General features: G+C 40.5%; 1 protein-coding gene across 2 annotated transcripts in view; it reads right to left on the bottom strand.

Annotated features, from left to right (window-relative positions):
• Positions 1–263: 263 nt before the first annotated feature.
• Positions 264–16,752, bottom strand: part of LOC125452497 (protein SOGA3-like) — a 115,296-nt gene continuing 98,807 nt past the window's right edge. Inside the window, exons 6-7 of one of the 2 annotated variants that reach the window (XM_048531008.1) lie at positions 10,272–11,688; positions 264–1,096 (exon numbers count right to left, since the gene is read on the bottom strand). In XM_048531008.1, coding sequence (XP_048386965.1) covers positions 914–1,096; positions 10,272–11,688 — 1,600 coding nt within the window. In that variant the 3' untranslated portion in view covers positions 264–913. Of the gene's footprint in view, positions 1,123–10,271; positions 11,689–16,752 lie in introns of both variants that reach the window. The other variant, XM_048531009.2, reaches the window with a different exon arrangement.

A 16,752-nucleotide genomic window follows, 5' to 3' on the forward strand; every position in this document is an offset into this window, starting at 1 on the left:
AAAGGTTTCCCAAAAGAGTAACAGCAGTGTTAATGTTTCAATCTCAGAATGACTCTACTCGTTCACCTTGATTGCTTTTGATCAAATTTCACATTTCTAGCTTTGGATAATTTGCTGTTAGCAGTAGAAGTTCAATGTTAATAATGGTGGCTCCCTGAAAGAAGTACATCTCATTGAACCATGTGATCTGTTACAGGACCAGATAAAATTCAACTGCGGAATTACAGTATAAAGTCTGAAATATCTGAACAGTCAGTTTTATTTGAATATTGTACATTTGCTTTTTTTTTACATTTGAGAATAAGCTTAACTAAGTACAACATTTTGTTCTTCAAAGTGCCTTAAATGAATAATAATGAGAAGATACATTGAAAGTAAAATAATGAGGCTGCTCTCTTTTATACTTCCACTAGATAACTGCAAAAAAAGACTTACTTGGAAGGAAACTTGCTCCTGGCCATAAACAGGTAATATAGATGTGTGTTCCTAAGTACCCAAAACATGGCTGCAAGTTTCAACTACACATGCATATACAAACACATTAGCATGCAAATAATTGACTTTTCTGCTCTTCATAGAATAGAGCTGATATACAAGTTTACAACAAAATACAGAATTATACATAAACATTGTAAAATAAACATTCACATTAACTAATATATACATAACAAAATAATAAATTTTTAATGGTAATTTACTTGCAATGCATATGCAAAATGTGTAGATTTAAAGTCAATATAGGTACTGGAGACTACCAATTATAATTTTAGCAAACTTTTCCTTCTGAGCCATATTGATAACAGGAGAGGGATGCTTGCTCTAAAATGTTACAAAGGATTAAAATGTAGTAGTGTTTAAGAAAGTCAGTATGCAAAGACTGCACTTGCTGACCTGCACAGTGCACTTTAAAATGCTATATGATTGAAGTTTTTATATCAAATAAGAAACTTTGACTTTGTTTCTGTGCAGCTCGATTACATACAGCTGCTGCAGTTAGAGGTTTTCTTGCCCATCGTGATGGTAAACGGCGGTTCTGTGGTCTTGCAGGACGTGAAAAGCTCTTTCTATTCAATGTCATTGTCTCAGGTGACAAGATCTAACAGACAGAGGTTTTGGAAGGCACTGTTAAATATTACAACATCCAGTGACAATTATAAAATCTGAACCCATATAAAATCTGATATAGCCTTATAAATATTACATTTGACGTAACATCCCATGGAAAATTCATAAAACATTAATCAGGCCCCACTTATTTTTATGTTTGTAGCTTTAGACAGTTACCTTATAGAAAGAGCATTTAAACTGTAGCATGCACGCACAGCAGTGCTGCTTAAACTGTTTTCCAGAGTGGCATCTTTTCAGGGCTAGAAAATGGTTGCAACTCTTTCTTGATAACTGAGAATGGGGTGGGGGTGGTAACACTTATGAGTGCAAGGTTGGGGGTGAGACGACTTCCAGGGTGATGTTATAAGTGGGGAGAATATGAGAGCTAGAGATAGAAAAGGAAAGGCAGAGAGGAAGAGGGAGAAACGCAGACAGGTGGATATACATGCATCACTTTTGGAAGCCCCAGCATAAAGTGTCAAAACTATAGCTACATGGTAAGGAAAGCTTAGTTAAAACAGACCTAATATACCAGAAAAATTTCTACTGAAACAGAAGGTTTATAAAGTCAGAGGTTTGTCAAATTATAAAGAGGATGTAAAGAAAGATAATTTTCTTTGATTCCAGTGTCAGCGAAAGGGCTATTCATTCATATTTGTTATAGAGTGAAGCTAGAGATTAGAAAGTACACCTTTAGACAGAGGATTGTTGGAGCACAAATATATTGTCATGGGGACTGATTGAGATACAGAGTATTCTATGTTTTAGGGGGAAAGTGGATTAATAATTGAAGCAGAATAAAATAAAGCAGAATGGCAGAGAACAGGACAGTGAGATTAGTTTCAGACTGCTCTTGCAAACAGCCAGCAGGGACACACTGTGTTGAAGGGGTTTTCTCTCAGGTGTAAACTTCTATTGTTGTATCTGATGTAGCTTTGAAATGAACACAATCAGAAGGTTTTCCTTGTAAAATATCCCCATATAGCATGTTTTAAAATTCTTAATATCTTGCATAATGTTGAATATACACATCCTCTCCAAAACCCCTCTCCCATCATCCAGATTCATTTCAAAGAATCTCATGGTTATCTGTCCAAATAGTCAGCACATCTCCAGTTACTCACTTGTTCAGCACAACACCATTTCTGGGGGATCAACCGGGGATAAATCCCAAGTGCTGCTTTTTACAAAAACCACATGCCTTCTTGGCAACAAGGTCTACAGTCATAGGAACTGCTTTCACATTTATGCTGGATTATCTGGCTTTCTACTTCTTTATCCTTCTTCACCACATCCATGTTATTTGCTACCAGTTCCTTGATACAGTCATAGACTCATAGAAATATACAGTATGGAAATGCACTCTTCAGCCCAACTCATCCAAGTTGACCAGATGTCCTACAAAATCTAGTCTCATTGGCCAGCATTTGGCCGATCTCCCTCTAAACCCTTCCTAATTATGTACCCATCCACATGCCTTTTAAATGTTGTAATTGTAACTGCCTCCACCAATTCTTCTGGCAGCTCATTCCATACATACACCACCTACTGCATGAAAATGTTGCCCCTTAGGTCCCTTTTACATCCTTCCCCTCTCACCTTCAACCTATACCCTCTAGTTTTGGACTCCCCCACTTCACGGGAAAGACTTTGCCTATTTACCCTATCCATGCCCCTTTTGATTTTATAAACTCTATAGGTCACCCTCTCAGCCTCCAATGCTTCAGGGAACATAGCCCCAGCCTGTTGAGCCTCTCGCAATAGTTCAAACCTTCCAATCCTGGCAACATCCTCATAAATTTTTTCTGAACACTTTCTAGTTTCACAACATCCTTCTGATAGCAGGGAGACCAGAATTGCACGTAATACTCCAAAAGTGGGTGAACCAATGTCCTGTACAGTTGCAACCTGACCTTTCAACTGCTTTACTCAATGCCTCTGGCATGGGAACCTCATGACAATGAGAAGATCAAATCCATCAATTTGCTTTGCATCTTTGAAAGCATCCTCAATACCAAACATAAACAAAATTCCTGGTCACTTTTGTTAATCTCTCCCTTCCAGGCTTTGCCATTTATTATTCTTACACATACTTGTGAAACTCCTTGTAACACTTCATGTTCCACAAACGAACAAAGCCCAAGTCATTGTATTGTTACTGAGAAAGCACACAAATTGAACTGACAACACTGAGCTAACAAATCTCAACATTCACATATTTTAAAAAGTCCACACTAACAGGTATATTAGACATTAATTCTTCCTATGGCTGCAGTCTCAAAGTCTCTTAAGTCTTGCAAAAACATGGCGAGTCTGTGTAGTAATATTTGTACTTAAATGGTCAATTATTTCTAATATATTTTCTGCTTAAATGCTCCTGCCCACCAGCTGGACAATTGATGGGAATCTCTGTTGGCAAGGCACAGTTAAAGTATGTATCAGTCAGGATTTACAGCCTCAAATCGCAGAAACTCACTGTTCAAGAGCTCATGGCGAATCAGAGTTTGGCAGCTTTCCAATTGCTGGAATTACCTTCCAGAGCTTAGAGTCATAGAGCTGCACAGCATGCAAACAGATTTGTCCATGCTGAGGAGATATCCTAAATAAAGCTAGTTCCATTTGCCAGTATTTAACCCATGTCCCTCTAAACCCTTCCTACTCATATAACCATCAAAATGCCTTTTAAATGTTGTAATGATACCAGCCTCCATCACCACCTCTGGCAGTTCATTCCATACATGCACCAACCTCTATGTGAAAACATTGCCCCTTGCTTCCTTTTAAATCTTTCCCCTCTCACTTTCAAGATATACCCTCTAGTTTCGGACACCCCTACCTTCGGAAAAAGACCTAGGCTATTCGCCCAAATCATGCCCCTCATGATTTTATAAACTATTATAATGTCACCCCTCAGCCTCCAACACTCCAGGGAAAATAGCCCCAGCCTCTCCCTAAAGCTTCCAACCCTGGCAACATCCTTGTAAATCTTTTCTGAACCCTTGCAAGTTTCACAACATCTTTCCTACAGTAGGGAGACCAGAAATGCACATGCTATTCCAAAAGTGGCCTAATCAACATCCTGTTCAGCTACAATATGATCTCCCAACTCCTATATTCAGTGAAATGATCATTAAAGGCAAGTACGCCAAATGCTTTCTTCACTATCCTGTCTACCTGCAACTCCATTTTCAAGTAACTATGAACCTGCACTTCAAGGTGTCTTTTGTTCAGCAACACTCCCTAGGGCCTTACCATTAAGTGCATAAGTCCTGCCCTTATTTGCCTTCCTAAAATGCAGTACCTCATATTTATCCAAATTAAACTCCGTCTGCCACTCCTCGACCAATTGGCCCATCTAATCAAGTTCCTGTTGAGCTCTGAGGTAACCTTCTTCTCTATCCACTACATTTCCCCAATTTTGGTGTCATCTGCAAACTTACTAACCATACCTCCTATGTTCACATCCAAATCATTTACATAAATAATAAAAAAGAAGTGGACCCAGCACTGATCCTTGTGGCCCACCACCACTGGTCACTGGCCTCCAGTCTGAAAAGCTGACTTCAACACCCTCTGTCTTCTACCTTCGAAACAGTTCTGTATCCAAATGGCTAGTTCTCCCTGTATTCCATGTGATCCAAACTTACTAAACAGTCTACCATGAGGAACGCTGTTGAATCCTGACGTCTATATAGATCATATCCACCACTCTGCCTTCAACAATCCCCTTCATTACTTAGTCAAAAAACTCAACCACATTAGTGAGACATGATTTCCCATGAACGAAGCCATGTCAATCATCCCTAATCAGTCCTTGACTTTCCAAATACATGCAAATCCTGTCCCTCAGAATTCGCTCCAACAACTTGCCCACCATCGATGTCAGGCTCACCGGTCAATAGTTCCCTAGGTTTTCTTTACCACTTTTCTTCAATAGTGGCACCACATTAGCCAACCTCCAGTCTTCTAGCACCTCACGTGTGGCTATTGATGATGCAAATATCTCAGCAAGCGGCCCAGCAATCATTTTGCTAGCTTTCCACAAAATTCTAGGGTACATCTGATCAGGTCCCAGGGATGTGTCCATCTTTATGCGTTTCAAACCATCCAGCATGTCCTCCTCTGTAACATGGACGTTTTTCAATGTGTCGCTATTTATTTCGTCATATTCCATTTCCTTCTCCACAGTAAACACTGATGCAAAATACTCATTTCCTATCTCCCCTATCTCCTGTAACTCCACATACAGGCAGCCTTGGTGATCTTTAAGGGGCCTGATTCTCTCCCAGTTACTCTTGAACCTTTAATGTACTAGTAGAATCTCTTTGGATTCTCCTTAACCCTATTTGCCAAAGCTATCTCATGTGCCCTTTTGCCCTCCTGTTTTCCCTCTTATGTATATTCCTACTGCTTTTATATTCTTCTAGGGAATCATTTGATCTCTGCTGTCTATGCCGGACATACACTTTCTTCCTATTCTTGACCAAAATCTCAATTTCTCTAGTCATCCAGCATTCCCTACACCTACCAGCTTTGCCTTTCACTCTTACAGGAACAAACTGTCTCTAGACTCTTGTTATCTCACTTTTGAAAGCTTCCCATTTTCTAACTTTCCCTTCAGCTGCAAACATCCATGCCCAAGTAGTGTTTGAAAGTTCTTGCCTAGTATCATCAAAATTGGCCATTCTCCAATTTAGAGCTATAAATTTTAGATCTGGTCTATCCTTTTCCATCACTATTTTAAAACTAATAGGATTATGATCACTGACCCCAAAGTACTACTCCACTGACACCTCAGTCATTTGCCCTGCCTTATTTCCCAAGAGAAGGTCAAGTTTTGCACCTTCTCTAGTAGGTATATTGACATCCTGAATCAGAAAATGTTCTTGTGCACACCTAACAAATTCCTCTCCATTCAAGCCATTAACATTATGGCAGTCCCAATCTATGTTTGGAAAGTTAAAGAGCCCTACCAAAACTACAATTATGCTCACAGTGATGCTCCAAGGTCTTCACTGGAAATCATTATCGGAATTCTGCAGTGAGGTGAGGATGATTGCTGGAGAGGGGGAGCAGTGGATTTGGAAATGAAGACAGGGAGAGGTTTTTAGTGGCCTATTTAATTCCTGATGGTGTGTCCCTGATGGACATAGTGTCCAATATTGAGTACAGGAACTTCAGACAGTGAGAGTTGGGAAGAAGACAACCGTGCTCCCTTTTCACAGAGCTAACTGTTGCATTCTGGTAAACTCCATTTCAATAGCTTTTCACTACATTTGTGAATGTGTGTCAGGTAAATGTTATTTTTTAAAATTCATTCATGAGATGTGAGCATTACTAGCTGGGCCACCATTTTGTTGCCCATCCCTAGGTGCCCTTCAGAAGGTAGTGGTAAGCTACTGCCATGTCCTCATTTGGGATATTTTTAGTGAAGGAGGCTCTGGACTTTGATTCAGAAACAGTGAAGGAATGGAATAATAGAATGCCATACAAGATGGCACAGATGGTAGGACATTGCAAGATAGAATGATAATGTAGTAAAGTGCCAGCTGGGGAGGGTGGTAGGGTGCAAGATCAGGTACGAAGGAGTTAGGTGTTTTCAAAGCATCTTGAGGAAGGGTGCAGTCAGGAGGCTGAGAAGATTTGGAGATAATAAGAAGGAGTTGGAGAATCAGGGAGAAGGGTTGTGAATGCTGGACAGCTGGATGGTCAATAGACAAAGGGTCAGTGTGGTTGAAGGATCAGACAGGCAGGAGTTTGGAGATTGGGACATTTGGAAGGTTTTGGCGGTTAAAGGTTTGGGGGAGTTAGAGGGTTAGGTGGTCATGGGGATGGGGGGAGACGGAGGTCCAGGGTTTTAATCCATCAAGTACTTCCTGGATAACCATTCCCAGTTAAAAAGACGGATTTATTCCAAGTTTCCAACTCAAATCCAAGGTCAGAGACATTCATGCAGGGCTCTGTATAGCTGGAAAATTGCCAATCAGAAGTTTAAACTTCCGAGGGGCTCCCATCGTATCACTGTGTCAGGACTTCTGAGGGGGTCCAATGCATATCTTGGATGGTATGACTCGTCTCCAACAATCCAGAATTGGAAGATCTGGGTTAAAACATTATTACTTTAACCAATACTTATGGTCAATGCATACCTATTCAATTTAGAATAAAACAACAAAGTTAAAATATACCTACTTCTGTGAAAAAGTGCATATACACTGTGGTTACAATTTGACAAGTGCATTGTAAGCAAAGTTTGTAGATGATACCAAAATAGTACAAAAATAATCAACAGTGGAACCATTTTTGGGAAAAAAACGTAGTTTTGATATCTGGATCAATAGCTGGCGGCTTAGCAAAGGGAAAAAAAGAAGCAATACAAGGGCTCTGTGCTGAAAAGGACAAACAAACAGGATGAAATTAGATGAGAATCAGATTGTGTGCGTGTGTGTGTGCCCATGCTTGTGTGTGACAGGGACAGACTGGGAGCAGATGCCAGGTTTCAAAGCCGGGGGCAGCTCACTTTGGACATTTGTGGGATCACAAATCACTTCTTCTTGCTGTCTGGCAACTAATCACTTGCTGTCACAGCCCCAACCCGTTTAGATGACGGGAGCTCACCCCCAAGAGTTCCTGGCTAATTGTAGGAACACCTGTTCTGCAGTCTAACTCAACTGCTGATAAGAAGCCATGGCAACAGAAAATGACAAGTACCTTCAACATCTCTCACCATTTGAAGAGCCCATGATGTTCCACCCTTAGAAGGTACTAAAACACAACTTACAGCACAGTGAGCAGAAAATAGGGATATTTAGCATACTTTTATTCAATTATGAGCATCTGAACGTTCCATACAGTTGCATTGCGTTTCTCATTGCAATTCACCCACAAGTCAGCAAAAGCAGCAAAGAATAACTGGAATTTCAAATACAAATTAAACCTAGTGCAAAAAGGTCTTCTGTTATCCTCAGTGCTTGGAGGAGATAATTAAAATTATGCTTTTATTCTGAATTTAAGGGCAGCACTAAACATTTTAAAATGTTTTTCAATGACATTTTTCATTTACTAACAAATTGACTAGAGTCTACAAGCATAACTAGCGAATGGTTCTCTGTAGATTTTCTTAAATAGACCATTTTTAGCTCTTTAAAATTGGGTTACTCATTAATTCTTATTCTTTTTGTGACCTTCAGCTATATTGCTAAAACAGTTGCAAGTTATCACTCCTCAATACTTCTTAAAGCAATTTATTTTTGAAATCACTTTACGAAACACTGCCAGACTGCACTGGCACATGACAGATTTCCCGCCAAATAAGAAGCAAATGGGTTTGAGCAGAAATTGAGTGGCGAAAGCACTAGGACAATGTTGGACACAATGTTTAACTGGATTGTGGTTCACACCCAAAGCTGAATTTCTACCCCATAACGGCATTGAAATTTATATAATACAAATTAAAAGGCTGAGACCAATTATCTCAACACCGAGCCTGGGCAAAAGTTCTTATTGTAAAACTGGGCACTATCATGCCATGGTTTCACATTTGCTTGTGGTAGTAGCTGCAAAAGGGCTTCCATGTAGTAACATCATTAAATCAGTGCTGTATATGATCTTGGTCAGCTGCCATCTAGGGTGGTCTGTGTAAATTCTGGCCACTTAAGCTTGAGAAGCATTGGTTCTCTTGACAGTGTGCAGAAGATATATGATTCCAGACCTCAAGAATCTTATGTCTGGGAAATTTGAAAATTTTCGAACTACAAAGGAGACTGATGTCACATTTTTCACTGTATCAAAATGTTCAATTACAGGATCACAAGTTAAAATTAAGCAATAACAATAACATTTTAGTAGAGCATTTTTTTAGACTTCTGTAAGAAACAGCAAGTAAAGCAAAGGCTGTAAGTACGTATGTGAGGTATCTGTTTCTACATCTGGGGGAGGAAAAGAGGTATCATATTTTGAACAGTTTGGTAGGTAAGATCAACATTACTGGAAGGAGTTGTTTGGTCTGAAGGCTTTTAACAGTTCATAATATTTTAAAATCGGCTTATGATTGTCCACATTGAACATAATGCTGACAGAAATAAGTTGTCAATGATAGGTGGAAAATAAAGAAAACAGAAGGTTATCATCAGTAATATTCATGCAAATTGCTGTGTATCTTTAAAAGGATATCTATTAGACTCATACAGCACAGAAACAGATCCTTTGGTCCAACCAGTCCATGTAGAACATAATCCCAACTAAACTAGTTCCACCTGCCTGCCCCTGGTCCAAGTCCCTCCAAACCTTTCCTATTCATATATCCAACCTAATATCTTTTAAATGTTGTAATTGTACCTGCATCCACAACTTCATCACTCTGTGTAAAAAAATTGACTCTTATGATTTTTTAAAATCTCTCTCCTCTCACCTTAAAAATATGTCGCCTAGTCTTGAAATTCCCCATTATAGGGAAAAGACAACTACCATTAACTCTATCTACACCTCTTATTGTTTTCTAAACTTGTTTCAGGTCATCTCTCAATGTCATACGCTCCAGTGAAAAAATTCCAGTCTGTCCAACCTTTCCTTATGCCTCAAACCTTCCATACCTGGCAACACCCAGCCTGATAATATCCTTTCTATAACTGGATGACCAGAACTGGACACAGTATTCCAGAAAAGGCTTCATCAATGCCCTGTACCACCTCAACATAACATCCCAACTCCTACACTCAAAGGACTGAGCAATGAAGGCAAGCGTGCCAAATGTCTTTTTAGCCATCCTGTCTATATGTGACACAAACTTTAAAGAATTATGTACCTGCTCCCCTAGGTCCCTCTGTTCTATAACACTACCTAAGGCCCTACCATTAATTTATATGCCCTACCCCTTGTTTGTGGTACCAAAATGCAATACCTCACATTTATCCAGATTGAACTCCATCTGCCATTTTTCAGCCCATTAACCCATTTGATCAGATCCCTTCGAAATCTTAGAAATCTGTTTTCACTTTCTACAATGCTTGCGAACAGACATCTGCATCCCATGAGATCAGAGAGAAAACAGATTTAAAAGTAGAGAAGCAATATTAACAACACTTATCATACAGGATCACATTAAGAAACCTTTGTTGTTAGGCACTGTTGTCAAACTTAATTTACGCAGCAAAAGTTTTGCTTACCACGGGTAATGATGTCTGTTGGACTGTGACACACTGGGATTGTCCTGGTTTCTTTCTTCCCTCTTGATCCAGGTGAAACATTTGAAAAAGGTGGCTGATCTTATTTGGATTATCGTGCGAAGGTTCTGATAGAGATGCCTGTTGCTTTGTTCTGCCATCAGTAAGATTGGCAATATTTTTCTTCACATGAGAGGAAGGACTTGCTGAGCTTTCATTGTTTCTCAACACTGTTTGGACAATATCAACATTGGACCTTGCACATGGTGATGTTGGACTGGAAAGATGTTGAGGAATCATGTCACCCTTGTCAAACAAGTGGCTGCTGTCCTTATCAGTAATCCAACCAGAAAATCCACTGCTATGCTTGTCTGGTCCTACCATCTTTGTGTTGTTGATGTAATGTGAGTTGTACGGACTAAAAGCTGAATCAGTATACTTTAAAGAAAATTGTTTGATGGCATGGATGCTCCCTGTAGACTGAAGTGCAAAGCTGGATCCTGGGTGGACAGTTGTCTCATTCTGTGCTAATTTCATAAATTTTCCAGAAACAACAGGACCGCAGCTTTCATTGTTTAAAGCTGTTTTGCTGAAGTTATCAGGTTGTTTTGAAGGTACACCGATTGTGGACTGCACAAGCACACTACTGGTACTGCAAACCCCTGTTGTTGTACAGCATGAAAAGTTACAGTCTGACAGACTATATTTGGGTGATTGAGGTTTTGTTTGCCTAAGTCCGGCGCTGAAGTTTTCACCCAGGCTCTGCTCCTGAGATGGTAATACATTTTTATCTGAAGCAAATGTCTTTACTGTTGAACCAAAGCACTTGCTTCCGGATCCAAAACCGAACTTTGTTACATCACATGACCACCTGCTATATTTATTGTTCTTACTGTTTTCAGATCTCTTATCACATTGAATTTGTGGTGCCAAAGTCTTGAAAGGTCTTCCATCTGTGAAAGATTTCTGATGACTTTCCTGCAATGGGGCTTCAAATTTTTTCATAACACGAGGGCTACTGCAACTCTTTTCTGCAATACGATTTTGTGTTGCATAATTACCAGTATCTTCCTTCACCAAATCTTCAAGATCCAGTGGAAACATTAAACTTGCAAGGTACCAAGAGGATGTCCTTGGTGGAACTGGTGGAGCTCTTTTGCTTGAGAAAGATACATCTTTTATGTCATCTCCTCTTGAAAGTCCAGGAAAAACTCCATGCTCATTCTTCTTGGAGTGATTCCAGATTTTCTCATTATGGAGCTTTCCAGAACATTTTTTGAATTCTGAAAGTGTAGGACTTAATGCTTTAAATATATCATTTGATGTACAGCTATTGCCTCCTGAAGAGGTTTCATTTCTCACAACTGTATTTTCATTTTGCTTTTCTTCACTTTCTTGCAGATGTGAAACTGATTTTACTCTGGGTCAAAGAGAAACATAACATAGATGGTAGTATTTTTTAAAAACTACGTGATTAAAAATGATAAAATTATTAACAACATTGAGTCCTCTCTGATTGATTGATTCTGTTTGGTAAGCAATTGTGGCTTCTCTGCTGGTCTAATCTGATGGGAGAGGAGCTTAGGTGACAGGAGATCCAAATAGATAAGTGGTTTTGTTTATTTTGTTTGCACTCTTTGGAGAATCTGGAGAACAGAAATGTTTTTCTAGGTTCTATATTTAAAAAAAAGGACAAGGCTACTGTCACCTTTCCCCCTAACTGTGGTGCCCTCCTGAACCAGAAGTTAGTCAAGCTCAGACCCTTTTGTTTCAGTCCCTGGCAACAATTCCTGCCTCAAGTTTTGGAGGATGCTGATAGTGGCCTATGCAGATGTTTGTCAGGGTTGAAGCAGAGCAGGTTAGAGGAACAGCTGAGGGCTAGAGCAGAGCAGCTCAGAATCAGAACAGAGCAGGCTGAAGGCCTGGTGTAGAGCAGGCTGCAGACCAGAAGCAGAGTGGGCTGAAAGCCCAAAATGGAGCAGGGACGGTTGTTGGATTGGGGACCAGCTGGTCAGACCACATGTGAAAGTTCCCGCGCTAATCTACTGCAATGTAATGTTTATCTGTAATCTATTTTTCTGACTGTAATGTTTATCCTTTTAACTTTATGTCTTATTTTCTAACTTATACTACGAATCACTGTAAGGTAATGTAACATTTTTCTTTTTTATTTCTCTCTTTTGTATCTAGGATTTGTACCAAGGTTCTTTGTATCGAACATGGTGCCATGAGGGGCGACATTGCAAACTTTTCACTGTACTCCTGTCCTACTGTACTTGAGTACACATGACAATAAACCTAATTCTAATTAATAATTAAAAGTTATAAGACATTTTACTGCATAAGGTAGGATCATTTCTGGTTCTCTGTAACAAATATCTGCACAACTTTCAAGCTGATTTACAGAGTCATACAGCCGGAAACAGACCATTCAGTCCAACACATCCGTGCTGACCAGGCATCCCAATCTGACCTACTCCCATTTGTCAGCATTTGGCCCATAACCCTCGAAACTCTTCCTATTCATATACCCATCCAGATGCCTTTTAAATGTGGTCATTGTACCTGCCTCCACCACTTCCTCTGGCAGCTCATACATGACACGCATTACACTTTTCCACAGTGTCTGTGTGGAAAAGCTTCCTCTCAGGTCCTTTTTAAATCCTGCCCACTCAGCTTAAACTTAAATCCCCTAGTTTTGGACTCCTTTACACTTGGAAAATGACCTTGTCTATTTACCCTATCCATGTCTCTCATGATTTTATAAGCCTCTATAAGGTCACCCCTCAGCTTTTGCGAATCCAGGAAAAAAGCCCCAGCCTATTCAGTCTTTCCTGACAACATCGTTGTAGATCTTTTCTGCACATTCAAGTTAAACAATATCCTTCCTATTGAAGGGTGACGAGAATTGCACACGGTATTCTAAAAATGGCCTCACCATTTCCTGTACATCTGCAACACGATGTCCCAACTCCTATTCTCAATGTTCTGAACAATGAAGGCAAACTCCTTCTTCACCGACCTGTCCACCGGTGACTCCAATTTCAAGGAACTACGCACTTGCTCTCCAAGGTCTTTTTGTTCCACAACACTCCTCAGGGCCCTACCAATAACTGAGTAAGTCCTGCCCTAGTTTTTTCTACCAAAATGCAACACTTCACATATATCTAATTTAAACTCAATCCACCTCTCCTAGGCCCATTGGCCCATCTGATCAAGGTCTTCACTGTCCACTATACTACCTATTTTGGTATTATCTGCAAACTTAATAACCATATCTCCTACAGTCATTCCACATTAATTTACATAAATGACAAAAAGCAGTGGACATACCATTGATCTTTTCAGCACACCGCTGGTCACAGACCTCCAGTCCAAAAAGCAACATTCTGCCACCACCCTACTTCTCCTGCCTTCAAGCCAATTTTCTATCTAATTGGCTAACCCCTCTGCATTCCATGTGATCAAACCTTCCTTAGAAGCCATGCAGAATGTTGTTGAATGCTTTGCTGAAATGCTTATAGACACCTACTGGGCTGCCTAATCAATCTTTCATATCACCTCTTCAAAAAACTCAATCACATTTGTGAGGCATGATTTCCCATGCACAAAGCCATGCCGACTACGCTTAATCAGTCCTTACCTTTCAAAATGCGTGTAAATCCTGTCCTTCAGAACCCCTCCAACAACTTACTCACCACTGATGTAAGGCTCACTGGTCAATAGTTCCCTGCTTTTCCTTGCAGCTTTTCTTAAATAGTGGCACCATGTTCGCCAACCTGGAGTCTTCCGGCACCTCACCCATAGTTATTGATGATACAAATATATCAAGGGGCGCGGCAATCTCTTCCCTAGCTTCCCACAAAATTCTGGCAAACACTTGATCAGATCGGAGGGATTTATCTATATTTATACATTCTCCACCTCCTCCTCCTCTATAATATGTTCTATAGGGTGCATACATGAGGATCAATGGTCGGCACAACATTGTGGGCTGAAGGGCCTGTTCTGTGCTGTACTGTTCTATGTTCTAATATGAACTCTTTCAAGGCAACACTATTTATCTTATTGGCCTTAGAATTTTTAACTTTTTGATCAGATCTATCCCCTTTCATAACTATTGTAAAATGAGCCAAATTAATGATCACTTGGCCAAGTGCTTCCCCGTTGACACTTCAGTCATGTGTCTTGCCTTCTTTCCCAAAAAAAGGTCAAGTATTGCTCCATCGATAGTAGGTACATCTGCATATTGAGTAATAAAGCTTTCTTGTACACATTTATCAAATTTCTCCCCATCGAAGCCCTTAAAACTTTGACAGTTCCAGTCTATGTTTGGAAAGCTAAAATCCCCTACCATAGCCACCCTATTATTCTTACAGATAACTGAGATCTTCTTACTTAGTTGCTGAACTTGCCTCTGACTATTGGAGGGCTTATAATACAATCGCTATAAGTTGTTCATCTCTTTCTTATTTCTCAGTTCCACCCAAATAACATCACTGAACATCACTGGATGATCTCCCATGAATATCCTCCCTAAGTACAGCCATTATGTTTTCGCTAACCAAAAATGCCACTCTCCTCCACTCTTGCCTCCATTCCTATCCTTCCTATAGCATCTATACCCCAGAACATTAAGTTGCCATTCCTATCCATCCCTAAACCACAAGCTATGATATGCTTGTCTCATGTTCCCGACCAAGCCCTAAGTTCACCTGCCTCACGTGTCAGGCCTCTTGCATTGAAGCAAATTCAGTTTAATTTATCAGTCGTACCTTGTTCTCTGCCAAGCTCCTGTGCGCCTTGACTATTTGATTTGCTTCCCTCATCTATTATACCAGTCTATATCCTCACCCCCTACCCTGCCCAATTTACTAGTTTAAAGCCTTCTGAGAAGCACTACTTAATCTCTCAAGCACATGGGTCCCCTTCCAATTCAGGTGGAGCCCAACCCTCTTATACAGGTCATTTCTACCCTGAATAGATCTCAATGATCCAATAATGTGAATCCTTGCCTCCTACACCAACTCCTCAGCCATGCATTTATCTGCTCTATCCTTCTACTCCTACTCTCACTGGCACGTCATACTGGTAGAAGGCCAGGTGCTGCTACCCTTAAAAACCTACTTTATAAACTCCTGCCTAGTTTCCTATATTGTCTCTGCAGAACCTCAGTCCCTTCCCTTCCTATATTGTTGGTACTAACTTGTACCATGATCTCTTGCTGGTCACTCTCCCCTTTCAGAATATTCTGCACCCTTTCTGAGATATCCTTAACCCTGGCACCAGGGGGGCAACGCACCATCCCAATGTCTTGCTGTTGGCCGAAGAAACGTCTGTCAGTACCTCAGTCTAGACAGTCCTCTGTTACAATCGATCACTTGAAACCCGAATTACCCCTCATTACCATCGAGCCAGTGACAATAACAGAAACTGGGCTGTCAGTGCTACATTCTCCTGAGAGGCCAACCCCCTCTGACAGTATCCAAAACGGCATACCTGTTTGAGATGGGGATAGACTCCTATACTACCTGGCTATCTCTCCTTCTATTCCTAGCCGTCAGCCCAGGACAGCATAGTGACTCAGTGGTTAGTACTGCTGCCTCACAGCGCCCAAAACCCAGGTTCAATTCCAGCCTCAGGTGACTGCCAGTGTGGAGTCTGTGCATTCTCCCCTGACCTGTGTGAGTTTCGTCTGCATTCTCCAGTTTCCTCTCATAGTCCAAAGATGTGTTGGTTAGGCGCATTGGGCCTGCTAAACTATTCAGTGTCCTGGAATGTGCAGGTTAGGTGGATAAACCATGGGAAATGCAGGGTTACAGGGATGGGGATGGGTCTGGCTGGGATGCCAATAGACTGCTTCCACAGTGTAGGGAATCTATGATTCTATGAGCCATCTACCTAACTGTATCTGTGGTGTCTCCACCATCCTGAAACTGCCATCCATCACGCCCCCTGTTCCTGTAAACTCTTCATTGCTTCTAACTGCCGTTCCAACCGGTCTGATAGGATTTGCAGCCAAACACACTTCCTGCAGACACAGTCTCCAGGAACGTTCAAATTCTCCCTGACCTCCTACATTTGTCAGGAAGAGCACACCACCCTCGTAAAAACCATCTCTGCCTTTCTAACAATCTACAGACCAGAAATGATATAAAAAGAAACACAACACATTTTGCTCAAAACACAGCATTAGCACTATCTTAGGCTCTAAACATTACTCTGGGATAACTTAATAATAATCCTTAACATTAAAGATAAATCAAGAGACAGACCTCATTATAAACATAACAAAAGTGCCTTCACCTTACTCATTATTATAGATTCACAAAAACAAATCAGATTTACAAGTTTTATAAGTCTTAAAATCAAACACTTTGCTGATCAGGCTCAAAAACCAAAGATCATCCTCTTCTCCTGTAGTTTCAGGCAGTGATTTTTTTTGTAGCTGTATGCGAAGCTGGATATTAGACCTCCCACATCA

Source organism: Stegostoma tigrinum, chromosome 4 (assembly GCF_030684315.1).
Source record: "Stegostoma tigrinum isolate sSteTig4 chromosome 4, sSteTig4.hap1, whole genome shotgun sequence".
Lineage (NCBI taxonomy): Eukaryota > Metazoa > Chordata > Chondrichthyes > Orectolobiformes > Stegostomatidae > Stegostoma > Stegostoma tigrinum.